This window comes from Tursiops truncatus, chromosome 15 (assembly GCF_011762595.2).
Source record: "Tursiops truncatus isolate mTurTru1 chromosome 15, mTurTru1.mat.Y, whole genome shotgun sequence".
In the NCBI taxonomy this organism is placed as follows: Eukaryota; Metazoa; Chordata; class Mammalia; order Artiodactyla; family Delphinidae; genus Tursiops; species Tursiops truncatus.
The window spans coordinates 84,537,673-84,561,958 of NC_047048.1; the positions used below are offsets into that span (position 1 = coordinate 84,537,673).

The following is a 24,286-nucleotide window of genomic DNA, read 5'->3' on the forward strand; positions in this document are numbered from 1 at the left end:
TCACAGACCTGCAGGGGGGGCTGTGTTGTAGCTGTTACTATTATATCATCATTCTGGCCCCTATGTGTACTGTAGTGGTTTGGCTTGTAGTTCCCAGTATTCTTTTTTTTTTTTTTTTTTGGCTGCGTTGGGTCTTCGTTGCTGCGAGCGGGCTTCCTCTAATTGCAGGGAGCGGGGGCTACTCTTCGTCGCGGTGCGCGGGCTTCTCATTGCGGTGGCTTCTCTTGTTGTGGATCACGGGCTCTAGGCGCATGGGCTCAGTAGTTGTGGCACGTGGGCTCAGTAGTTGTGGCTCACGGGCTTAGTTGCTCCGCGGCATGTGGGTCGTCCTGGACCAGGGCTTGAACCCATGTCCCCTGCATCGGCAGGCGGATTCTCAACCACTGCGCCGCCAGGGAAATCCCCCAGTATTCTTTCCAGCAAAAAGTGACTCTGGTCAAGGGTGGAGGGGGAGGGGGAGCGTAATTAGTGTTTAGTGGGTACAGAGTTTCAGTTGTGCAAGATGGGAATGTTCTAGGGATCTACTGCACAATAGTGCAAATGTGCTTAACACACTTTAACGTAAACTGTACACATAAAAATGGTTAAGATGGTAGATTTAACGTTGTGTGTTTTTTACCACAATAAGAGAGAACTGCTGTGCAAAGCAATAAAATAAAATGAAATCTAAAAACCCCTTATTTAAAAAAAAAAAGAATTTGTCTTTTAAATAGAAACGCTGAGCCGGATTCAAAGCTCTCTCTTTAACTTGACAAGTTTCTCTAGAATATATTTCACCGTAACTCTGAACTGTAGTGACACTGAAACGTTACGCTCCTACTTTCGCTCAAAACCCATTTTTTAAATGAAATTAAATGACACCCCACAATCCCACTACTCGAGGTCGTAATCAAATAGAAATTGAATACAACCTGCCCCGGGGCATGTGCCTGGCCTGGATTCTCAGACCCAATTTGTGACCCCCTCTGTTCACTCAATGGGCGTTGTCAGGAATCATAAAAACCGAGCCACTCCCGCTGGAGATCAGAGTCTGTGTGTGTCCCCACTGGGTTCCCTTTCGCACCCCCATCCCCTTCTCCCCCATCTCTGCCAAGTCCCCTGCCCAGGCCCCTGCCAACCCCAGAACAACCCCAAAGGCTGTAAACACATCTGACTCTGAAATCATCCGTTCTCTGCAGAACCGAGCAGGGCCACCGTTCCTGAGAACTGCCCAACCCTGGATGCCTGGGTCACCCCCCGGGGCCTCAGAGCTTCTCCGAGGAGCTACTGCCCCCCTCCCACACTGCTGCCCAGGCCGTGACCCGCAGAGCACGGGGCCTCTGCACTTTCTGGGCCGGGCTTCCTGGGGGCTGGAGATCCCGACATCCCGCTCTCCACATTATGCCGCATTTGTAACGGGAGCTGGAAAGGAATCGGTCACGTGAGCTCACGCGCTTCATCCCTGCAAAACCGGCGGTGATGTGCTGACGGCTGCTTCATCAGCAGGCCCGGCTCCTGCCTGTCAGGCACGCCGCTCCGCAGGAACACAACAGAAAGCGCATTTCTAAAAACCGCAAACATCCCCAAACTCTTAGGGAGAAAAAAAATACAACTTCTGCTGAGGATGTGGTCCAGGTGGAAGTGAAAAGTTGCTGGAGGAGAGATCCAAACGACTCAGGCTTAAGAAACGAGATTTTCCTGAGACGCGGGATCCGTACTCCCGGGATCTCAGGACGGCTTCATGCGAGGTTGTGAATAAACCCGCGTGCTTGACTCGCACAAAATCACCCAGAAGGGAGCGCGGTGACCATTACTCGCCTGTAGTAAAGATCAGACTTTGGATGGTCTGAAGCCAAGAGAAACCAATAAGTAGCTTTTACGCCTTTGCGACAAGAAAAGGACACTCACCACACAGCAATGAGCAAAGCAAATGGAATCAACTGGTTGAAAATGGAAAAGCAAATTGGAAAATGGTTGTTGCCCAGTCCGAGAGGTCCTGAGGTTCCTGGGGCCCCGGCCTCACCACCGTCCTATCGAGAAGCCCAGCAGCTGCCCACGCAGGGGCCCCTCCCTGGCAGCCTGCAGCCCGGCCATCCGTCCTCAAGACTTTCCACTTGGGCTTTGCATCGAAGCCCCGGTGGTCCTGCCGTCCACCCGCCCTCGTGCCTTTAGCGGTCTCCCCCGCCGGGGGCCTCTCAGGCCTTTCGGCCTTCTCAGTTCATCTGCTCTCAAGGGGGCTGCTTCCACTTGGCTGGGGCTTAGGTGCACGTAAAGGGGGTGGGGGAAGCGTTATCAGGAGAAGAGGCAGGGAAGCAGGATGGGCAGGGGAAGAAGCCGAGAAAGGAAGTGGTCTCAGCTGGAAACCAGCCTCAGCCTGGTCCCGGCAGCCAAGGAGGAAAGCTGTCCTCCAGCCCTGCCCACCCTCGTGCCCCGCAGCGGTCACAGCCATGGCTGCCGGGGTGGGGAGCAGTAACTTCCCGTGGGAGGGGGAACTCCCCAGCCCCCGTTCCAGCAGCTGGAAGAGAGGCCACTGCCCAGGGAGGTGGGTCCTGGCAGAGCGCCAGCTCCAAGGGCACCTGCCTCTCTCTTTGGTGTGTTTTCCAACATCCCAAGAGGATTTCTCCTGCCCCACGTGGCCTAGGTCTTAAGTCAAACCATCCCAAACATAGCACTGAAATTTGATGAGAACATTCCCCATGCTCGGTGCATAATTCAGTCACCAACCGACAGGTATCCTTTGTGTTTAGGTAGAGGGGGTTCATTACCGACGCGAGCCCTCTGGGGGAGTCCAGGGAGTTAGGACTTGGACGTGTGCACTTCCCAGGGTTTGCATCTTGTGCAGAATGCACCGGGCCTCCTCCACCGCCCCCATCTACCATCCCCCAGCTGTGTTAGAGCAGAGCAGAGCTTCCAAGCTGCTGCTCTGCGCCCCAGGCCGTCACAGCAGAGAAGGGCCTCTTCAGGCAGGTCGACGACACTGGCAGAAACAGACTGGGAAACCCCACAGCGTCCTGGTAACGAACAGGACCTAACATGCTGGCCAGCAGGACGGCTCTGAGGGCCCAGACCGCGAGTCAGGATGCCACCGCGGCCACCTGTGCCTGGGTTCCAGGGGCTGCAGGCGCCGGCGTAGACTAGAGAGCGACCCAGAGTCATGTGTGCCACCTTCCTGCCCCAATAGAAGGAGAGCCATCTTAAATCACTGCCGCTGCAGATTTCAAACAGAATTTCTAACGTCCCTGGCAAACCCCTTCAGTTTTGAGAATTAACAGAGTAAACAAGATTGCAAGGGGAATGTTTAAAATGTGCTTCGAGCTCCCTCCCCCACTTCAGAGGCCCCCAGCCTCGTTCCCGTCAATCCGCTAATGAGCCTGGGTTCTTACCCATCCACCCAAGCCACGCGCCCTGGGGAACCCACACGGCTTCTCGCTCCCTCACGGAGTTTCCTTGGAGATAACGGTGCCCTCTTGTTGGGGTGCTCAGGGGCCAAGTGCTGTGCCTCACCTGCGCCTTTCACCTGGTTCCCATCTCCCAAGGTCAGATGGAGTGAGTATTTCCAGGAGGACCCTGCGACCCTTCTCTCTTCACAGATGAGGAAGCTGAGGATCAGAGAGGCTTACTCACCTGCCCAAGGTCACACAGCTGGAAGGCAGCAGCTTCAGATCCAGGCCCGTCTGCTTCCAAAGCTGTAGTGTGACCATTGCATCAAGAGCGCCTGGCGCTCGCGCCCCAGCACCTGGGCCAGAGGAGCTGCCGGTGCCGCACGCCCGGTCCACCCGACTCCAGTCGCGCACAACGGCAGGGATGGTGCCCGGCCTCTCCTGGCTCCTGCCAGGCTTTGTTTCGTTTCCTCCACCCAGTAGTGTGACTCCCTTCCCTGGAGACCTCCTCCCTGGCTGCCTGGGGACCCCAGAGCCTGGCCAGCTGTCCTCTCCAGTACGGTGGATGATGCCATGGATGCCTCAGCACGGCCCCTATCGCTCGCAGCACGGACACGCGGCTTGTGGGCCAGAAGAGCCCCCGCGGCATGGGGAGGGCTCAGCATCTGGGGCTGGAGCTCTGGGTGCACATCAGGCGCCCCTCCAGCATGTGACTGGGGGCCACCCGCCTGCGCCTCTGGGTCCACTTCCTCGCCTGTAACATGGGGATAGTAACGGCCCGCCTCATAGACGGGGTGAAGACTGACACCCCCCCACCCACTCGCAAGAACGTCCCAGGAATTATCTCTTCTCACCTGCACCTTGTCACCTCAGCTCACAGAAAAGCAAAGTGAGGCACAGAGACTGCAGTAACTTGCCCGAGGTCACACAGCTGGGATGTAGGGTCAGGGCTGGAACCCAGGCCAGCTGAGCAATCCTTGGGGCCCTCCCCAGGGTCCGGGGCTGCTGACCTGCCCTGGGAGCCGCGTCCTCACAGCTGTTATGTTTGGTTTCTGCCGCCTCTCACTGGCGAACTGGAGGCTCCCAAAATAACTGGCAGAAAACTCCCTTGTGCAGGAGACCCAAGGCGGAGCCCCCGTTTCGAGAGGATGTTTGCAGCGTGCAATTAAACCCTGCTTGGCGTTTAAGAAAATGAGCCCGGTTAGGATGTGCGGGTAAATACATTGCTAAGATGCTGGCGAGGCTGTAAGTGGTCCCCTCGTTAGTTCACGGTCTGCCCATCCCAGTGCTTGACCATCTTCCGTGTCAGCTGACGAGCATGTAATCAGCGTCTGCGGGTCCTCCGGGCCAGGCATCTGCTCCCGAGTGAACATTTGGAAGGAAGCACATTCTCACCCCTGGGGTCCTGCTGCACGTGGAGCGGTATTAACACTGACACTTCTTTGCCTGAAGCCCCCCCCCCCCCAGTGGAGGTCGGTGCTCCTTTATGCCCCCCACTTCCCCGCAGGGCCCTCCCTGCCCAGCGGCCCAGGGCACCTTTGGGACACACACGGCCTTCCCACGCCCGTGTGAGCACAGGTGCGGGCGCTGGGAGGGCAGCTCCTGAAACTGGGATTTCTTCCAGTCCGTAAACCGAGGATCCTGTGCCTGCTTTTGCAGCAACCCGGGACCTCTGAAATAATTGATCGAATGCCAGAAAATTCTGCAGCCTGGGTGCACTTGAGTTCACAGGAATGTGTGAGCTGGGCACAGCGCGTGTCCGAGGGCAAGCGGCGGAGAAGGATTCGGGGCAGAAAGGGCTCGTGCCACACGACCCGAGAAGTCCTTCTGACCCGAACACCGCGGTTCCCGGCCTGACACCTCCTCCCAGGGGAGGCCATGATGGATGGGGTCGCAGCGCCACGGCACACCCAGGTCACCCCCTACCCTACCCCCCGCCCAGGGCAGTGAGGCCACACGTCCTGCGCACCACGCTTTGTGACCTTGGGGTGTTTGTCCAGGCCCAGGAGTGGCCCCTGTGGCAGTTCCAGCAGCTTCTGTCCTCATGAGCGGGGAGGGTGGCCCACGGCTGCTTCCAGAACAATCAGATCTCCTGACCGGACCTTGACCCCATCAGTGCAGGAAGGCTGCGAGATACAAGGGAATTCGGCCTCACTCTTGGACTTCTGGAATCAAACTCCTCGGTACTCAGGAGCCCCGAAGACCCCGCTGGACCCCCCAGAGTGGAATCTATCTTTGCAGCGAAGGGGTGCGGGGTGGAGAACTTCATAAAGCTTAGCGGTTACGTTCTCCGTCCTCGGAGGCCACAGCCAGGGGATTCCAAGCTAGAAGGAAAATAAACCGAAGGAACACTGCTTTTCTGATTCTAAGTCTTTGAAACTGTTAACCCCAGATTATCGAATGCAAAATACGCCCCGGACAGAAATGGAGGCTCACAGCAGGGGAGGTTTGGGGCTGGGAACTGGGATGTCCTTGGTTCTCCTGGCTGCCTCGGATATCTGTGCTGACTTTTTAAACTCCCACTTCTCTCATTTACAAAAGAGTAAACGGAAGCAATTTCTCTTGGCCTCGGCACAGAGGAGCCTGAAGTCACCTAAACCTAGGGACTCAGGCACCTCCATTTGGGGAGCAGTTGGGGGCTTCCCAGGGCGGCCCCCGGGGGTCCTCCCGGAGGCTGGTGAGGCTTCGCCGTGGAGCACAAGTCCCACGGAAGGGCAGTTGGGGGCCCGAGCTGTGATGTGGGAGCTTCTTCTGCAGCAGCCTTGGGAGGAAGGAAGCTAGGGGCGGGGAGGCTATTGCGGGAGGGGCGGCCACTTTCCCAGCCTGAAAAGTTTGCTTTCACCATCATTGGCCCAATAACAACATCTCCCTAATGTTCAGGGCGTAAAATACTCAGCACAGTGAGCAGCCTTCTCAGCTGCTCCCTGATTTTCTAAACACAAAAGTAGCGGCTCTGATGGCAGCGTGCGGCTGAGATTCTCAGCGAAAGAGGATGGAAAATTCTATTTTCCACTTCCTTAAACACCGAATTTATTTTCTTTTATCCTGTGAGATGTTAATTTCTATAATAACAGAGGCCATGTTTTTGCCAACCGGAGACATGAAAAGTAGCAGCTATTATAGATGGAAACCATGCCCTCAGCTTCTCGGGACTTATGCAAATGACTGTTTAAACCCAAATGTGACCTCTTGGCTTCCTGCAGTCGGTGAGCCACTGGTGAAAGACGGAAATCTGTCCCCAGGCAGGTGGGAGCTGGTGGAGTCTGGAAGAATTGTGGGCACGACCCTGGCCATCGCAGTTTGGCAACGGGCAGAAGTTCTCCTAGCTGACAGCAGGTGCGGTCACTCCCCGGGGGCACGGCCATGACCTCGCCGGCCTGAGGGACCTGTGGACCCTCTCCCACAGTCTGCCCTCTGGTTCCCCACACCGTCCGTGCCCACCAGGGAGTCTGGGCTCGTTCCTAACCCCCGTCTCTGCCACCTACACTTGTTTCCATAAGAAACTTCAACGTCAGAGCAGCAGCTTGTGCAGGAAGGGCCCCAGGTCCTGCAGGGGCCTAGGAGCATTTCAGACCCCGGGGCATCTCCTGGGGACCCAGGACCGGAAGGTGCCCAGACTCCCAATAATGCAAGCAGAAGGCTTGCGTGTCATCCTAGTTAACGACACAAATAGCCGTGGGTTCCCGGAAGCTTCTTCTCATGGCCTCTGCTGGTAGGGCTGCTTAGGATGAAGAAGGTAGAGCTGTTGGGAGACCCAGTGGAACTTCCTGAGGTTGGCGTTGTAACAGGAGCCCCGTGGCTGCGCCCAGATGCCCCCTGCTGCCTTCTCCCGCCTCGAAGGGCCTCTGGGTTCCCTCCTCTGTCCTCAGCCCCACCTCTGAGGTCTGGGGTCTTTGGACCTGCAAGGACTTCATCTCCGTTTCCCAGCAGGACCTTCCTTTGCAGAGCATCTTGGCCAGGCCCGTTAGGGACTGAGGATGAGCGAACTTGAAGGAGTGTCAGATGCAACCGCAGGGAAACAGCATTGGCCTTGAAACTGTCCCCTTCTGAGAGGGGGACCCGGAGAGAGAGACCGAGAGCGTATTGGTATTTGCATCCGCTGTTCCTTTCTCAGATGTATTAAAGCGCGTCATCCTTTCCCCACCCCGAGGAAGATTCCAAATGCGTTTGTTTTCTGGAGACCCCTTAACCCCGTGACTGATCGCATCTCCTCCAAATACACCATCAAGAGGATGGTCTGCGTTTCTGAAGGCGGCCGAGCTGGACCGCGACTCTCACGTTATGACGACACCCCCCTCCCCCCCCCCGCACTGTTTCGCCAGGATCTAGTACCTGTGTACACCAGTTGGGAGAAAGCACCGCTTTCCATCCCCCTGTGGGTTTTTTTCCCTCCGCTGCTGATTGGTATAATTTATATGAGGCGCTAAGCCCCCTGCCGGGCTGGGACTGCTCGTGACACACGTGTAATTACCGACCTTCTCCCCAGCTCTGTGTGCTCAGAGGAGGAAAGACATTTCTAAAGGAGCGATTTTAGTTGTACTGATGAAATGCATATTCATTTACGGGGCGGGGGTGGGCTCGGCTATTTAGCTATTATTGCAACGCACGCTGGGTTCTCGGGGACAGGACCGCCAGGCTGGGGACACGTGTTACCGATTTGACTCTGTGACCTTGAGCCGTGGCAGACCTGCTTTGAAAGGCTGGGGGTCAAACTCCTGAGGCACCGGCTCCTGGAATCTGGGGTCCCCTTTCTCCTACAAGATCTGCTGGTTTTCTCTGGGGAATGTCTCCGACCTCCCTTCATCCCCTTGGCCGCACCTTGTTTCAGACTTGGGGGTCCCTATCTCCCCCCAACTCCATCCTGTCTTCACACTCATCTCCCCCAAGCCTTGCCTTCCCCAGAGAACCCCAAGGTCACTTAGGGTCCCGAGGGCACTGGGCCTTGGAAACAGCTGCCATTTCTCTGGGGCCCCCACGTGCCGGGCACTGGGCTCGTGTGCAAACACGTTTCATTCTAGGATTTGTAGCTGTCGTGAAAGCACCAGAACCACCCGCCTGAGCTCCACCTCCTCCTGCCTCTGTGAGCCCGTGCTTCAGCCCCACTCTCGTGCTTGCTGTGACCCATAGGATGGGTTTGCGGTTTGAAAGAGGAAAGGAAACAAATCTTATAATTCAGTTCAAATTTGCAAGCGTTTAGTGGGCCCCCTGTGACCTGGGTACCGCGCACCTGAGAGAGACACGAGGAAGCAAACATCACCCAAACCCAAAGACATAGGCACAAATCCAGTAACCACAGCGCCACAGGGCTGTGGGGAGAGATGCCGGGTGGTATGGGGCCTCCCTCTCTCAGGACGCCACACTCCAGAGACAACATGCAAGCCTCGTAGGTAATTCACATTTTCTACCAGCCACAATTAAAAGAGTAAAAATGGGGCTTCCCTGGTGGCGCAGTGGTTGAGAGTCCGCCTGCCGATGCAGGGGACGCGGGTTCGTGCCCCGGTCCGGGAAGATCCCACATGCCACGGAGCGGCTGGGCTCGTGAGCCATGGCCGCTGAGCCTGCGCGTCCGGAGCCTGTGCTCCGCAGCGGGAGAGGCCCCAGCAGTGAGAGGCCCGCGTACCGCAAAAAAAAAAAAAAAGAGTAAAAATGAAGACGTGCAATTAATTTTTTTGTTGTGGTCAAAGACATAGGACATAAAATTTGCAGTCATCGCCATTTTGAAGTGCACAGTTCAGTGGTTTTAAAATACATCTGTAATGTGTGCAGCCAATCACCTCCCTCCATCTCCAGAACCATCCTCAGCCGGCAAATCTGAAGCTCTGTCCCCGTTGAACACTAACTCCCCAGGCCCCAGCCCCTGGCAACCCCCTATTCTGCCTTCGGTCTCTATGAATTTACTCCTCTAGAGCCCTCCTAGAAGTGGAATCATATAGGATTTTTCTTCCTGTGACTGGTTTATTCCACTGAGCGTAATCTCTTCAAGGTCCACCCGTGTTGTAGCACATGGCAGAATCCCCTTCCTTTTTGAAGCTGAATAGTATTCCGTTGTCAGGACGGACCAGTTTGTTATCCACCGCCCGCGATGGCACTTGGGTTGTCGCCGCCTTTTGGCTGTCGTGGATAGTGCTGCTATGAGCATGGGCGTGACAGTAATGGCGTATTTCATTTAACTCAGCGTCTCCAAAGATGCTGTTTCAAGTTGAAATCAATATTTTAAAAATTGGCTGAGATACTTTACAGTTTGTTTTTTTGATACAAAGTCTTTGGAATCGAGTGTGTTTCCTCTGCTGACAGCAAACTCAGTATGGCTCCGTCACATTTCAGGGGTTCAGAGGCTGCCTCGCTGTACGGCACAGGCCAGCCAAAGGGGGCTCTAGTGACTGAGGAAGAGGACATTGAAACCACGGTCTGGGGCTATGGTCAGGCCCAGGCTCACCTTGTCACGACCTCACGGAGAAACCCCACCTCCTCCCTGAGGGGCAGCTGTCCCTCTGCCATCGCCCCACGGTGTCACCATAGACGACAGGTAACACCCTGGCCCCCGTGCCCACGTGGGTCAGGCAGGGACAGCAGTAGCCGTGCCTCCAGGGACAGTGGACAGGCGAAAGGTGAGGCCATGATGCACAGGTGCCTGGACGGTGCCTGGTCCCCAGGAAGCACTCACTGTGGGGGCTGTACGGCGGTGCGGTGGGGGGATCCCAGCCCAACTGAGGGACAGAGGAAGCCACCCCGTCTGGGACCATTAGAGCCACGTGTAGTAACGTACCTGAAACAGACCCACACATCCCCATGCCCGTTAGCTTTGCCTGAACCAGAGGAGGCCTGATTCCATCGCTCCGAATGTAATGAACTCGGGGTTCCGAGCAGCTGCCCGAAGGCATGGGGTCCTGATCTGCGTGGACACAAGGGAGGCGTACGTGGTCCCCTCAAGGTCACATGATGCCTTTTAGCCTGGGAGGGTGACCCGCTGGCAAGGTTATCAGCAAAGGAGTTGTCTATTTAAAAAGTATGTAACATTCCGGGGACTTCCCTGGCGGTCCAGTGGGTAAGACTGCGCGCTCCCAATGCAGGGTGCCCGGGTTCGACCCCTGGTCGCAGAACTAGATCCCGCATGCATTGCCGCAGCTAAGAGTCCACATGCCACAACTATGAAGCCCGCATATGGCAACTAAGACCCAGCGCGGCCAAAATAAATAAATAAATAAATTATATATATCTAAAACATTCCTTAGATTTTTTAAATACAGAGAAATAAAATAAGAACAATAAAATAGCTTCTACCCCCACTCAGATGCCCATCATTGGCCTTCTATTTTAAATAGAAGTAATATGTGAACATGCTTAGAAAATTCTTTTGAAGTTCCACAAAGTAACCAAGTAGAAAGTAGAGGCCTCCTCCCTCCCTCCTCTTGCTTGTAGCCTTTCCTAATTTCCTTCACGAAAGAATCAGCTGATGCAGATACACATGCATGTACGCTCGCGAGGGTCGGATGCATGTACACATGCATGTACGCTCGCGAGGGTCGGATGAGAAACTGCATCTGTGAGCACCGTGCTCCACGAGCCCCACCACCACCGTGCTGTGGTGCCCATAGCTGTTGGCTTTGTCTCCTCATGGTCGAAAGAGGGCTGCCAGTACTCCTGCCATGTTCTCCACTCCAAGAAATGACAGTAGTAACTATCTTTTCATGCTTGTTGTCAGGAAAGCAAAAGAATCCCAGGATTTCCCCTCCAGACTTTCCTTCACGTCTCATCCTTCAGATACTGGTCACAGACCACCCTGGGCTGCAAGGGAGGCTGTGACAGCAAACGGTGGCAAAATTCCAGCCTCTTCGGTGGGAGGCAGGGAAGGAGAAGGGAGCTTACTGACTGGGATCGGCCACCCCCCCGCGCATGGTCTAGAGCATGTTCTGTACTGCCGGCAGGTCCCTTCCCAACTCCTCTGGCTTCAAGAGTTACTAGAAATTCTTTTTTCCTTCTTAATGGAGGAAGGTGGGGCTTTGCGATTTTATTTTTAGATAACATCTCATTAATAATTTACTTCTTTGCCGTGACTGTGCCTTCAGACTCCAAGGCCAGTGCTCTAATGTGCTGGTGAATTATGTGTTCATTATGCGAGTACAACAGAAAGAGCGTCTTGATGCCTAGGAAAGTCACTCATGTAATAAAAACCTTTGTCATTTATTCATTTTAATACAATAACCATCTTGCCTCGTGTCGTGAGCGTTTTTACGGCACCTCTGATGACGGCAGTAACATGAGGAGACAGTCATTTTTATAGAGCAGAGTTACTGCCATGTTTAGATTATCGGAAATTTTATTATGGTGCTAAAATGAAAACCGATAAAGGAAAACAGTAGGCCGACACACCTGTAGTTCCCAGGGTCTTCCTCAGAGGCGCGACTCAGCCGTCGTCACCGAGGTGTGCAGAGGTGCCTGCTCTGTGCACTGCCCAGGGGCAGAGCTGGCGGGTGGAAACGTCTCTGAGGAAGCACTGAAGGGTGCGTCCCCGCAAAGCCCCGACGTCCCCCACAGAGGATTTCACTGGGCTTCACAGGGCTTCAAGCCTGGCCGACGAGAGGCCACTGAGCTTGTCAAAATGTCCAGCTGCCCACTTGTCCTTCTCCCTGACTGCCCAGGGCCGCCTGCCCCATTGGACCCTGGACATAACAGGAGGCCGCAATCCCCCCACGATCTTCGAACGTCAAATTGCCAAAGCAGCAGGTTGACGATCGCGCTTCACCCGCCCAGCAGCCACCCCGCAGTGCAGTCTGGCTGTCCTTTGTGGCAGGGAGAGACGGTGGCCTGTATCCAGGCTTCTTCAGAGAAACAAGGCCAGTAGGGTGGACGGATGTAAAGAAAGAGGCTCACAAAGAAATGGCTCACGGCAGAGTCAGCAGTGTGGGCTGGCCGCCTGGGGACACAGGAGAGCTGGCCGTGTGGACTGTCTGAAGGCCGTCTGCTGGAGAATCCCCCCGTGCTTGGGGAAGGCTGGTCCTATGTTCTGATTGGAGGAGCCCCACCCACTTTAGGGAGGGCAGTCTGCTTTCCTCAAAGTCCAGGGATTTCGTGGTCATCTCGGCCAAAATGCCCTCACAGAGACACCCAAAAGAATGTTTGACCAAATATCTGGGGCCCCCGTGGCCCAAAAAGTTGACATATAGAAGTAACCATCATGGGTGGGGATCAGAGTCCCAGGCTCCAGGAAGCTGGCTCCAGGCTTCCAGCCCCTCACCATCCCCAGGAAGTTCTCTTCTCTCACCACCACCCCCAAAGGGTGACTGGTCTTTCTCCACAACACAGGTGGAGTTGTGGTGGAACCAGCTGAGTTAAATCCAGGGAATGCCACAGGACGGTCACTCCCGATTACACTGTCACCCGGGACACCCGGAGCAGCAAAGCAGGTCTAAAAACTTCTCCAGCTTCAGAAACAGGCACTTGCCGCAGAGATGCATCAGTTTCTTTTTCCTGGAATTTGCATTTTGTATCATCATAGAAGCAGGATTTAGAGGCAGGAGAGGCGTGTGTAAGTCACACCAAACCCTCACCTTACAGACAAGGAAATAAAGGGCCAGTAAGGTGAGGGCACTTGCCCAGGTCACCTGGAAGGTGTCACCAGGTGAGCACGCTGGCCGTGGCTCCCCACCCACACCGCCTCCTGCTGGACCCAGAGATGTTTTCCTGGGGCCTTTTGTCACTTGTATGAGATCCTCATCGAGGTGAGCAGAGATGCCAGGCCTCCGTCCAGTGTCCCAGGCCCTTGGCTGAACTCACCACCCGAACACCTGGAGAATTTCTTCCCTGGACCATCTGACACTCTCCAAGTTGCAAACACGCTGGCCTCAAGGTACTAAATACAGAAAATTCTAATTCATCACAGGCAGGTTACACATCTGCAGCTTGTGATACTGGACACAATGTCTGGAATCCTTCTTGAGAAGCACAAAGTCTCAAGCTGTGAAAACACTCCGATACTCTATTCTGTTGCCCCCCAGTCATGCTTGGATACAGCTGGGGGATATACCCCTGGGGTGCATTCGTCTTTCTCAGCCTGGTTAGGTGACTCGTGCGTTGTATCTCTTGCTCTCCCCGCTTTGGGGCAGGTGAGCCCCTCATACCATGATGACGGTGGTGGTGCTGCCGATGACGATGGTGAGGATGATGGTGGTGATGAATGTAATGGTGACGATGATTGTGAAGGCGATGATAATGGTAACACAGGCGATGATGGTGGTGGTCGTGGTGCTCCTGGTGGTGGTGTTGATGAGGGTGATGGTGATGATGATGACTGCAGTGATGAAGGTGGATGGTAATGTGAGGGGGAGGTGATGATGGCGGTGATGGTGGTGGAAGAGAAGGAAGAAGTTGCAACCACCATATCTTGAGCACTTTCCTTGAGTATTCTAAATTACAAACATCTTCCTTTTAATCCTCCTGACAGTTTTGATGCAGTAGGTACCGTCATCCCTTTGTAGATGAAGAGAGTAAGACAAAGATCAAACCTGTCCACATGGACACTAATAAGTGGAATGAGGATTTGAACTCAGATCTATTTGCATCCTAAACCCATGCTTGTCATTGTTGCTATAATATCCTCACCGTGAATTTGTGTGTTTTGTACGCAGCCGAATTGCTAAATCCCTTGGTGTCTGCTTAAATACTTGGCAGCATGAGAATAAATACATGTATCGCATTTATGTCGCCAGTTCACGTAAAGTCTTAAGAAAACAAGACATGCTCTTCTCAGTGAAGTAAATTTACATCAAAGCAAGGCTCAATCAATAAATACTCTGCAGTGGAGCCATGTAGGGGGCAGCTTTCTTAGCTGGAAAAGGTGTGTTTTATTGGAAAGATTGGAAGGGACAATGCCCTTAAGGTAGGGAAGCAATTGCTGGAGGAAGGCAAGTCTCTAAGGACCGTTACTCTGTTTGCCACAGTTGAACACATCAGCTTGTTCTCCTTCTCATTATGATTTTCCAGCAGATGTCTGGAGCCACGGGTCCCCTGGGGAGAAATCCCGTGGTCCTTTGCAGCTCTCAGATTGGGGCTCCGTTTCATGCCAGCTTTCCTTTGGACCTCAGGGTGGTCTCATCATGCATCCAAAGGCATCTTCACGGCTGCCTTGCCACGTGCGGGCTGCTGCTGGGGAGCTGGATCCACAGGTAACTGGTATGACTTGAAGTGAGCAGCGGGTCCAGAACCTCATAGAGATGGATAAGGACACACGAAAGATGCTCCCCTCCCCCTGCCCCACCCCTGCCCTGTGGATTAAGTGAATTGATGATGGGAGAGAGGCAGAAAGGAACTAAAACAGAGACTCTTGGGGAGTATCATTACAGGGTCATGGGTCTTACCTAAGGAGGTGAAATTCTCATCATTTTCTTCCCTGTGCTGAGCTGTCTGCCTCTGTTAGAGAGTCTGTATGTGCACGTGTTCGTATTTCTAATACCGACCTCATTAATTTATTTGGAATTAACCAGGGTGAAAACTTCCGAGAAAAGAGGTCTTGATAAGAAATAGTAAACCAGTGCCAAACAAGAGATCCAGGTCAAGTTTAATCCAATTGTAGGGATATTTAGATGTGGGGAAGAAAGAATCCTTTAATCTGTAGGCTTTCTTCATCTACAGCCTTCTTCCCACTTATTCTAAAAGGGAACCATTAAATTGTGTAATAACATTGGGGCCACGTGCATTATAAGAACAGGCTTAACCCTTCTAAGATTACAAGATGAAGCTACATTTTCTGAGTGTTGGCAGATTAAACACGAGGGCTTCTTCAAGCAGGATGTTTAAAGGTTGGGTCTCTCCAAACCCCACGCTTCTCCTGGGACACAATGACCGTTTCTTTTATCTCAGAGCCACAGTTTAAATGTTTATGTTTACAGCACGAGTCAATTTTTCTCACTTGACTTGTAGATCCTAGAGTTGGAGGATTTTTTTTTTCTTTCTTCTCTCATTTATTCCTTTACCCCATGACTTTAGAAATTATCTATATGATAACACAAAAGTAAAAGTAAACGTTTTTATAGATCCAGCCTCTGGCTCTGACCTCACCACAAGGCTCAGAAGAATTCTGTTGAGCACTTACTATGGACAAAATCCTGTCCAAGTGCTTCACATACAAGATCTCATTCAAAATTCACCCAGACTTTGGAGGTAGGAACTATTTGTATTTCTGTTTTACCAATGGGGAAACTGAGGCAGAGAGGAAGGTAAGTTAACTCGCCCAAGATCACAAGGGAGAAAATAACAAGCCCAGGATTTGAACCCAGGCAGTCTGGACCCAGAATTGACTCTGATCCACCTTGCTCTGTGACATCTCTGTTACATTGTCAGCTGCCCACTTGATTTTCAAGCTTACTATCACCACCTCATCATCAGTATCACCATCTCCAACACCATCACCACCTCCTCCATCATGGCCATCATCACCATCACCGTCACCATCTCCCTCATCACCGTCACTGCCACCATCTCCATCACCATCATCATTATCCATCTCCATCACCATCATCACCACCAGTAATAAACAGGAGAAACAAGACACCATTTCTATTACTCTTCTCCTCACCATCTGGAGGAAAAATATTGGTCTACTTCTCCATGTTACACACAGCTGCCAACACAGAGCGTCATTTTTTATTAATTGTTTGTTAGACAGCAGGTTCTTATTAGTTGTCCATTGTATACATATTAGTGTACATATGTCAATCCCAATCTCCCAGTTCTTCCCACCACCATCACCTGCTCCCTGCCACTTTCCCCCCTGATGTCCATACATTTGTTCTCTACATCTCTGTCTCTATTTCTGCCTTGCAAACCGGTTCATCTGGACCGTTTTTCTAGGTTCCACATATATGTGTTAATGTACGATATTTGTTTTTCTCTTTCTGACTTACTTCACTCTGTATGACAGTCTCTAGGTCCACCCACGTCTCTGCAAGTGACCCAATTTTGTTCCTTTTTATGGCTGAGTAATATTCCATTGTATATGTGTACCACATCTTCCTTATCCATTCGTCTGTTGATGGGCATTTAGGTTGCTTCCATGACCTGGCTATTGTAAATAGTGTTGCAGTGAACATTGGGGTGCACGTGTCTTTTGGAATTATGGTTTTCTCTGGGTATATGCCCAGTAGTGGGATTGCTGGGTCATATGGTAATTCTATTTTTAGATTTTTAAGGAACCTCCATACTGTTCTCCGTAGTGGCTGTATCAATTTACATTCCCACCAACAGTGCCAGAGAGTTCCCTTTTCTCCACACCCTCTCCAGCATTTGTTGTTTGTAGATTTTCTGATGATGCCCTTTCTAACTGGTGTGAGGTGATACCTCAGTGTAGTTTTGATTTGCATTTCTCTAATAATTAGTGATGTTGAGCAGCTTTTCATGTGCCTCTTGGCCACCTGTATGTCTTCTTTGGAGAACAGTATGTTTAGATCTCCTGCCCATTTTTTGATTGGGCTGTTTGTTTTTTTAATATTGAGCTGCATAAGCTGTTTATATATTTTAGAGATTAATTCTTTGTCTGTTGATTCATTTGCAAATATTTTCTCCCATTCTGAGGGTTGTCTTTTTGTATTGTTTATAGTTTCCTTTGTTGTGCAAAAGCTTTTAAGTTTCATTAGGTCCCATTTGGGGTTTTTTTGTTTGTTTTTATTTCCATTACTCTAGGAGGTGGGTCAAAAAAGATCTTGCTGTGATTTATGTCAAAGAGTGTTCTTCCTATGTTTTCCTCTAAGAGTCTTATAGTGTCCTGTCTTACATTTAGGTCTTTAATCCATCTGGAGTTTATTTTTGTGTAAGGTGTTAGGGAGTGTTCTAATTTCATTATTTTTTTACATGTAGCTGTCCAGTTTTCCCAACACCACTTATTGAAGAGGGTGCCTTTCCTCCATTGTATATCCTTGCCTCCTTTGTCATAGATTAGTTGACCATAGGTGCATGGGTTTATCTCTGGGCTTTCTATCCTGTTCCATTGATCTATATTTCTGTTTTTGTGCCAGTACCATATTATCTTGATTACTGTAGCTTTGTAGTATAGTCTGAAGTCAGGGAGTCTGATTCCTTTAGCTCTGTTTTTTTCCCTCAGGATTGCTTTGGTTATTCAGGTCTTTTGTGTCTCCATACAAATTTTAAGATTTTCTAGTTCTGTAAAAAATGCCAGTGGTAATTTGATAGGGATTGCATTGAATCTGTAGATTGCTTTGGGTAGTATAGTCATTTTCACAATAGTGATTCTTTCAATCCAAGAACATGGTATATCTCTCCATCTGTTTGTGTCATCTTTGATTTCTTTCATCAGTGTCTCATAGTTTTCTGAGTACAGGTCTTTTACCTCCTTAGGTAGGTTTATTCCTAGGTATTTTATTCTTTTTGTTGCAGTGGTGAATGGGATTGTTTCTTTAATTTCTCTTTCTGATCTTTCGTTGTCAGCGTATAGGAATGCAAGAGATTTCTGTGCAATAATTTTGTATTCGGCAACTTTACCAAATTCATTGATTAGCTCTAGTAGTTTTCTGGTGGCATCTCTAGGATTTTCAATGTATAGTATCATGTCATCTGCAAACAGTGACCATTTTACTTTTTCTTTTCCAATTTGGATTCCTTTTATTTCTTTTTCTCCTCTGATTGCCATGGCTTGGACTTCCAAAACTATGTTGACTAATAGTGGCGAGAGTGGGCATCCTTGTCTTGTTCCTGATCTTAGAGGAAATGCTTTCAGTTTTTCACCATTGAGAATGATGTTTGCTGTGGGTTTGCCATATATGGCCTTTATTATGTTGAGGTAGTTTCCCTCTATGCCCACTTTCTGGAGAGTTTTTATCATAAATCGTGTTCAATTTTGTCAAAAGCTTTTTCTGCACCAATTGAGATGATCATATGGTTTTTGTTCTTCAGTTTGTTAATATGGTATATCACATTGATTGATTTGCATATATTGAAGAATCCTTGCATCCCTGGCATAAATCCCACTTGACCATGGTGTATGAGCCTTTTAATTTGTTGTTGGATTCTGTTTGCTAGTATTTTGTTGAGGATTTTTGCATTTATATTCATGAGTGATATTGGTCTGTAATTTTCTTTTTTTATAGTATCTCTGTCTGGTTTTGGTATCAGGGTGATGGTGGCCTCGTAGAATGAGTTTGGGAGTGTTCCTTCCTCTGCAATTTTTTGGAAGAGTTTGAAAAGGATGGGTGTTAGCTCTTCTCTAAGATGTTTGATAGAATTCACCAGTGAAGCCATTTGGTCCTGGGCTTTTGTTTGCTGGAAGATTTTTAATCACAGTTTCAATTTCATTACTTGTGATTGGTCTGTTCATATTTTCTATTTCTTCCTGGTTCAGTCTTGGAAGGTTATACCTTTCTAAGAATTTGTCCATTTCTTCCAGGTTGTCTCTTTTATTGGCATAGAGTTGTTTGTAGTAGTCTCTTATGATGCTCTGTATTTCTGTGGTGTCCTTTGTAACATCACCTTTTTCTTTTCTAATTTTACTGATTTGAGTCCTCTCCCTCTTTTTCTTGATGATTATGGCTAAAGGCTTATCAATTTTATTTATATTCTCAAAGAGCCAGCTTTTAGTTTTATTGATCTTTGTTATTGTTTTCTTTGCTTCTATTTCATTTCTTTCTTCTCTGATTGTTATGATTTCTTTCCTTCTATTAGCTTTGGGGTTTTTTTGTTCTTCTTTCTCTAGTTCCTTTAGGTGTAAAGTTAGATTGTTTATTTGAGATTTTTCTTGTTTCTTGAGGTAGCATTGTATTGCTATAAACTCCCCTGTTAAAACTGCTTGTGCTGCACCCCATAGGTTTTTGTTTTCATTGCCAATTGTCTCTAGCTATTTTTTGATTTCCTCTGATTTCTTCAATGATCTCTTAGTTATTTAGTAATGTATTGTTTAGCCTCCATGTGTTTGTGTTTTTTACGTTTTTTTCCCTGTATGTGATTTCTAATCTCATAGTGTTTTGGTCGGAAAAGATACTTGATATGATTTCAATTTTCTTAAATTTACTGAGGCTTGATTTGTGACCCAATGTGTGATCTATCTTGGAGAATGTTCCATGTGCACTTGAGAAGAAAGTGTTAAGATGCTGTTTTCAGATGGAATGTCCTATAAATATCAATTAATCTATCTGGTGTATTGTGTCAATTAAAGCTTGTGTTTCCTTATTAATTTTCTCTCTGGATGATCTGTCCATTGGTGTAAGTGGGGTGTTAAAGTCCCCCACTATTATTGTGTTACTGTCGATTCCCTCTTTCATAGCCATTAGCATTTGCTTTATGTATCGAGGTGCTCCTATGTTGGGTGCATAAATATTTATAATTGTTATATCTTCTTCTTGGATTGATCCCTTGATCATTATGTAGTTTCCTTCCTTGCCTCTTGTAACAGTCTTTATTTTAAAGTCTATTTTGGGCTTCCCTGGTGGCGAAGTGGTTGAGAGTCTGCCTGCCGATGCAGGGGACACGGGTTCGTGCCCCGGTCCGGGAAGATCCCACATGCCGCGGAGCGGCTGGTCCCATGAGCCATGGCCGCTGAGCCTGCGCGTCCGAAGCCTGTGCTCCACAACGGGAGAGGCCACAACAGTGAGAGGCCCGCGTACCGAAAAAAAAAAAAAAAAAAAAAAAGTCTATTTTATCTGATACGAGTATTGCTACTCCAGCTTTCTTTTGATTTCCATTTACATGGAATATCTTTTTCTATCCCCTTACTTTCAATCTGTATGTGTCCCTAGGTCTGAAGTGGGTCTCTTATAGACAGCATATATATGGGTCTTGTTTTTGTATCCATTCAGCGAGCTTGTGTCTTTTGGTTGGAGAATTTAACCCATTCTCATTTAAGGTAATTATCAGTATGTATGTTCCTATTACCATTTTCTTAATTGTTTTGGGTTTGTTTTTGTAGGTCCTTTTCTTCATTTGTGTTCCCCACTTAGAGAAGTTCCTTTAGCATTTGTTGTAGAGCTGGTTTGGTGGTGCTGAATTCTCTTAGCTTTTGCTCGTCTGTAAAGCTTTTGATTTCTCCATCAAATCTGACTGAGATCCTTGCCGGGTAGAGTGATCTTGGTTGTAGTTTCTTCCCTTTCATCACTTTAAGTATATCATGCCACTCCCTTCTGGCTTGTAGAGTTTCTGCTGAGAAACCAGCTATTAACCTTATGGGGTTCCCTTGTATGTTATTTGTCGTTTTTCCCTTATTACTTTTAATAATGTTTCTTTGCCTTTAATTTTTGTCAATTTGATTACTATGTGTCTCGGTGTGTTTCTCCTTAGGTGTATCCTGGCTGGGACTCTCTGTGTTTCCTGGACTTGGGTGGCTATTTCCTTTCCCATGTTAGGGAAGTTTTCGACTATAATCTCTTCAAATATTTTCTCCGGGCCTTTCTCTCTCTCTTCTCCTTCTAGAACCCATATTATATGAATGTTGGTGTGTTTAGTGTTGTCCCAGAGGTCTCTTAGGCTGTCTTCATTTCTTTTCATTCTTTTTTCTTTATTCTGTTCTGCAGCAGTGAATTCCACCATTCTGTCTTCCAAGTCACTTATCTGTTCTTCTGCCTCAGTTATTCTGCTATTGATTTTTTCTAGTGCATTGTTCATTTCAGTTACTGTATTGTTCATCTCTGTTTAATTTTTCTAGGCCTTTGTTAAAAATTTCTTTCATCTTCTCAATCTTTACCTCCATTCTTTTTCTGAGGTCCTGGATCATCTTCACTGTCATTATTCTGCATTCTTTTTCTGGAAGGTTGCCTATCTCCTCTTCATTTAGTTGTTTTTCTGGGGTTTTATCTTGTTCCTTCATCTGGTATAGAGCCCTCTGCCTTTTCATTTTGTCTTTTCTTTCTGTGAATGTGGTTTTCATTCCACAGGCTGCAGAATTGTAGTTCTTCTTGCTTCTGCTGTCTTCCCTCTCTTATTTTTTTTAAATAGCTTATGCAAAACAGCAGTACAAGCAATTCTCAGTTATTTGGGAAAATCGGATAACTGTAAAACATGAATAAGGAGGAGCACAGGTACCTTTCATTTAGGACTGCATTGTGCTGATTTTTAATAGACCATTTTTATGAAAGTTTATTTCATAAATGCTTTTCCCAAAGTGTGTCCCATGGAGCAACCATGGTATCACAGTGGCTGTTTTGGTGGTGGCGGGTGGGGGAGACCGAAGTGTTCAGCAGTCAGATTGCTTTGGCAGTTGCTGGATTAACTGAGATGCAGCATACCTCCTTCCTGCAGGACTTCTCAGGGCCTTTAGCACACGCCCACCTAGGGTGCTTCTCTGAGACTTGTTGTGATACTCAACGTTTACCAAACGCATTTGGCCACGGAACCCTTCCCCTGCCAACAGAACTCTTAGAACCAGAATAGACTAGACTAACATTTTGGTTATTTGTTTGGTTGTGACGTGGCCCCTGCAAGTTTCATCTAGTGTCACATCCAGCGACCCTTTAGCCCTTTCTCTGTGCCAGGCACATACTGCCCTCCTAGGACTCGCAATCTCAGAGAAAACAAATATTAGCCAAATAATCAAATAAAGATAAAACGGAGACGGTGACAAATGCTACCAAGAAGAGAGAGGGGCCCGTGCTATGGAAGTTGACCCAATCCAGGCTGGCAGGTGTGGGTGGACGTAACACCTAAGCATGAGCAGGAGTTAACTCAGAAAAGCAGCAACCTGTGCAAAGGTCCTGAGGCAGGGGCAGACACAGTGCACCTAAGGAGCTAAAGGAAGGCCGGCATGGTTGGGGAGGAGGGACAGAGGGGAGCATGGTAAAAGGGGGCATCAGGAGAGGATGGGGAACAGAATTACATGGTCCTGGCTGAGCAGTGAGTTCTGCCGGGAGCCCTGAGAACAGCTGCATGCAGCCCGTTGGCCGATCTCCCTGGACTCGGGACACAGGACACTTGGCTGTCGTCAGCCTGGGCAATGGCTCTTCCCATTTAGGGCTCCGTGTGGGTCCCTTCACTCATCTGTGCATCAAACACCTCCCCCCGAAGTGTCTATGGACTCAATGGTCATAACCAGTCCTCTGGAGTCATTTGGGGCCATTACCAGCAGCCCTGTCACTGACCCACCGATAATAGGCCTTAGGAGGCAGTGGGGCCATCACTTGGGCTCCCCCGATGGACAGTGCAGGCTTGGCTGGGGCTGAGGTCATCAGCGGAGTGGTCACTGCCTGGAGGCCCCAGCAGCTCCCAGGAAGGAGCCCACAGAAGGCTCTGTGGAGAGGGGGCTGGGGGTGGGGCGCTGAGCAGGGAGCCCTGCCACCCCCCCCCCAAAGGGGGATTCGTGTGCTGAGATCACCCCCTCCCCAGGGAGGCTCAGAGCCTGGCATCAGCCAGATATATGCGTTTTCTGGATCTGAGCAGATGACACCCTTCCTGGACGGGTGAGTGGAAAGAAATGTAAGAGGCCGTGTCTAGTTCTGAATGAGGCATTGGCAGGAAGATGGGCTACCGGGATGCAGAGCTTGTGAGCCGGGAGAAAGGGAAGGGAAACCACTAGAATGGTGATGTGGCCACAGTCCGGTGTGGAACCTGCTCGCCAGGGATGCTGGCCACGCCCTACCTGCCCAGGACAGGCCCCACGACAGAGAACGGTTGGTGCGAAGCGTTGACAGTGCCGAGGTGGAGACGTTCTGGCCTAAGTGGGAGGTTTTGCAGGACCCTCAGTAGCGTTTGTGGGTTTGTGGTGCAGTCCCTCAGGGGATAAGGACACAGCTGCTCCTTTTGCCTTACATCGAAAGATCCTGAGCCAGAATCTGGGTCCCCGTCACCATCACGTCAGGTCCTCACAGCCAGTGGCGTGGCAGGTCCACTGGGCCGTGCTGTCTCCCAGTCTTTAGCAAGCCACCCAGGGGGTCTCCGGAGTGAAGGACGGGGACACCCTGCTTCCCAGCAGGGCGGCCGTTCTAGGACCTGAGGCTGTCTCCCCATGCTGCTCACAGGCTACCTGTGTCCACAGGTTTGGGGACTTGGACATTGGTCAGGGGGCTGTGCTGGAACCTTCTGAGTGACAGCCGCAGTGGGCCTCCCCCACCCCAGCTTCTTTTATTTTGGTAAAATACACACAACATAAGAGGTACCCTTAGTGACATCTAGGACATTCACAACCATCTTGTTCCAGAACATTTTCATCCCCCCAAAGGAAACCCCCGACCCTTTAAGCAGTCACTCCCCTCCCACAGCCTCCCCCAGCCCCCCGGCAACCACGACTCTGCTTTCTGTCTCCATGCATTTGCCTGTTCCGGATGTTTGTGGAATCGTACAGCATGTGGGCTTCTGTGTCTGGCTTCTCTCACTGAGCATGTGTGTGAGGTCCATGCATGCTACGACCTGTGTCAGGCCTTCATTCCTTTTTATGGCCTAATAACGTCCCACTGCAGCGCCGGACCACATTCCGCTACTCTTTTCAGCAGTTGACAGTTGACGGTCGTGGGCTGTTGCCACCTTTCGGCCGCTGTAAACGCTCAGGCACAAGTGCTTCTTCGACCACCGTTCAGTCCTCTGGGCCCGACGCCTGATAGAATTGCTGGGTCCCACGGGGACTCTTTCACTGTTGAGGAACCGCCAGCCTGGCCCCATGTGGTCTGTGGGCCTCCTGTGGAGGGGGGCTGGGGAGTGGGTGCTCCCCCACCAGCATTTACTCTGGACAAGCCATCAGGGCAGGTTTGGGCTCCAGGAGCCCCATGGAAGCACCCTCAGTGCTGACAGCCCCCAGCAGGACACGCCGGCTGGCTGAGGGCCGCCTTGCTCTTGCCACGAGAGCGGCCACGTTCCTGAGGTTTGGGGGCCGACGGCTCTGCCTCCTGGTGACACGGTGCAGCCCTCTACCTCCACCCATGGCCCCAGCTGGGGCGGGAGACAAGGCTCCCGGGGGCCGCCTGGCTGGAGTGCCGTGGGCTGGGTAGTTGGGTGTGTTTTGCAAACAG

The 24,286-nt window shown here is 50.3% G+C and overlaps 1 protein-coding gene across 1 annotated transcript in view; it reads left to right on the forward strand.

Annotated features, from left to right (window-relative positions):
* Nucleotides 1–14,224: 14,224 nt before the first annotated feature.
* LOC101329561 (cadherin-4) overlaps nt 14,225–24,286 on the forward strand; it is a 46,331-nt gene continuing 36,269 nt past the window's right edge. Inside the window, exons 1-2 of the mRNA XM_073793314.1 lie at nt 14,225–14,235; nt 15,696–15,819. Coding sequence (XP_073649415.1) covers nt 14,225–14,235; nt 15,696–15,819 — 135 coding nt within the window. The remainder of the gene's footprint in view (nt 14,236–15,695; nt 15,820–24,286) is intronic.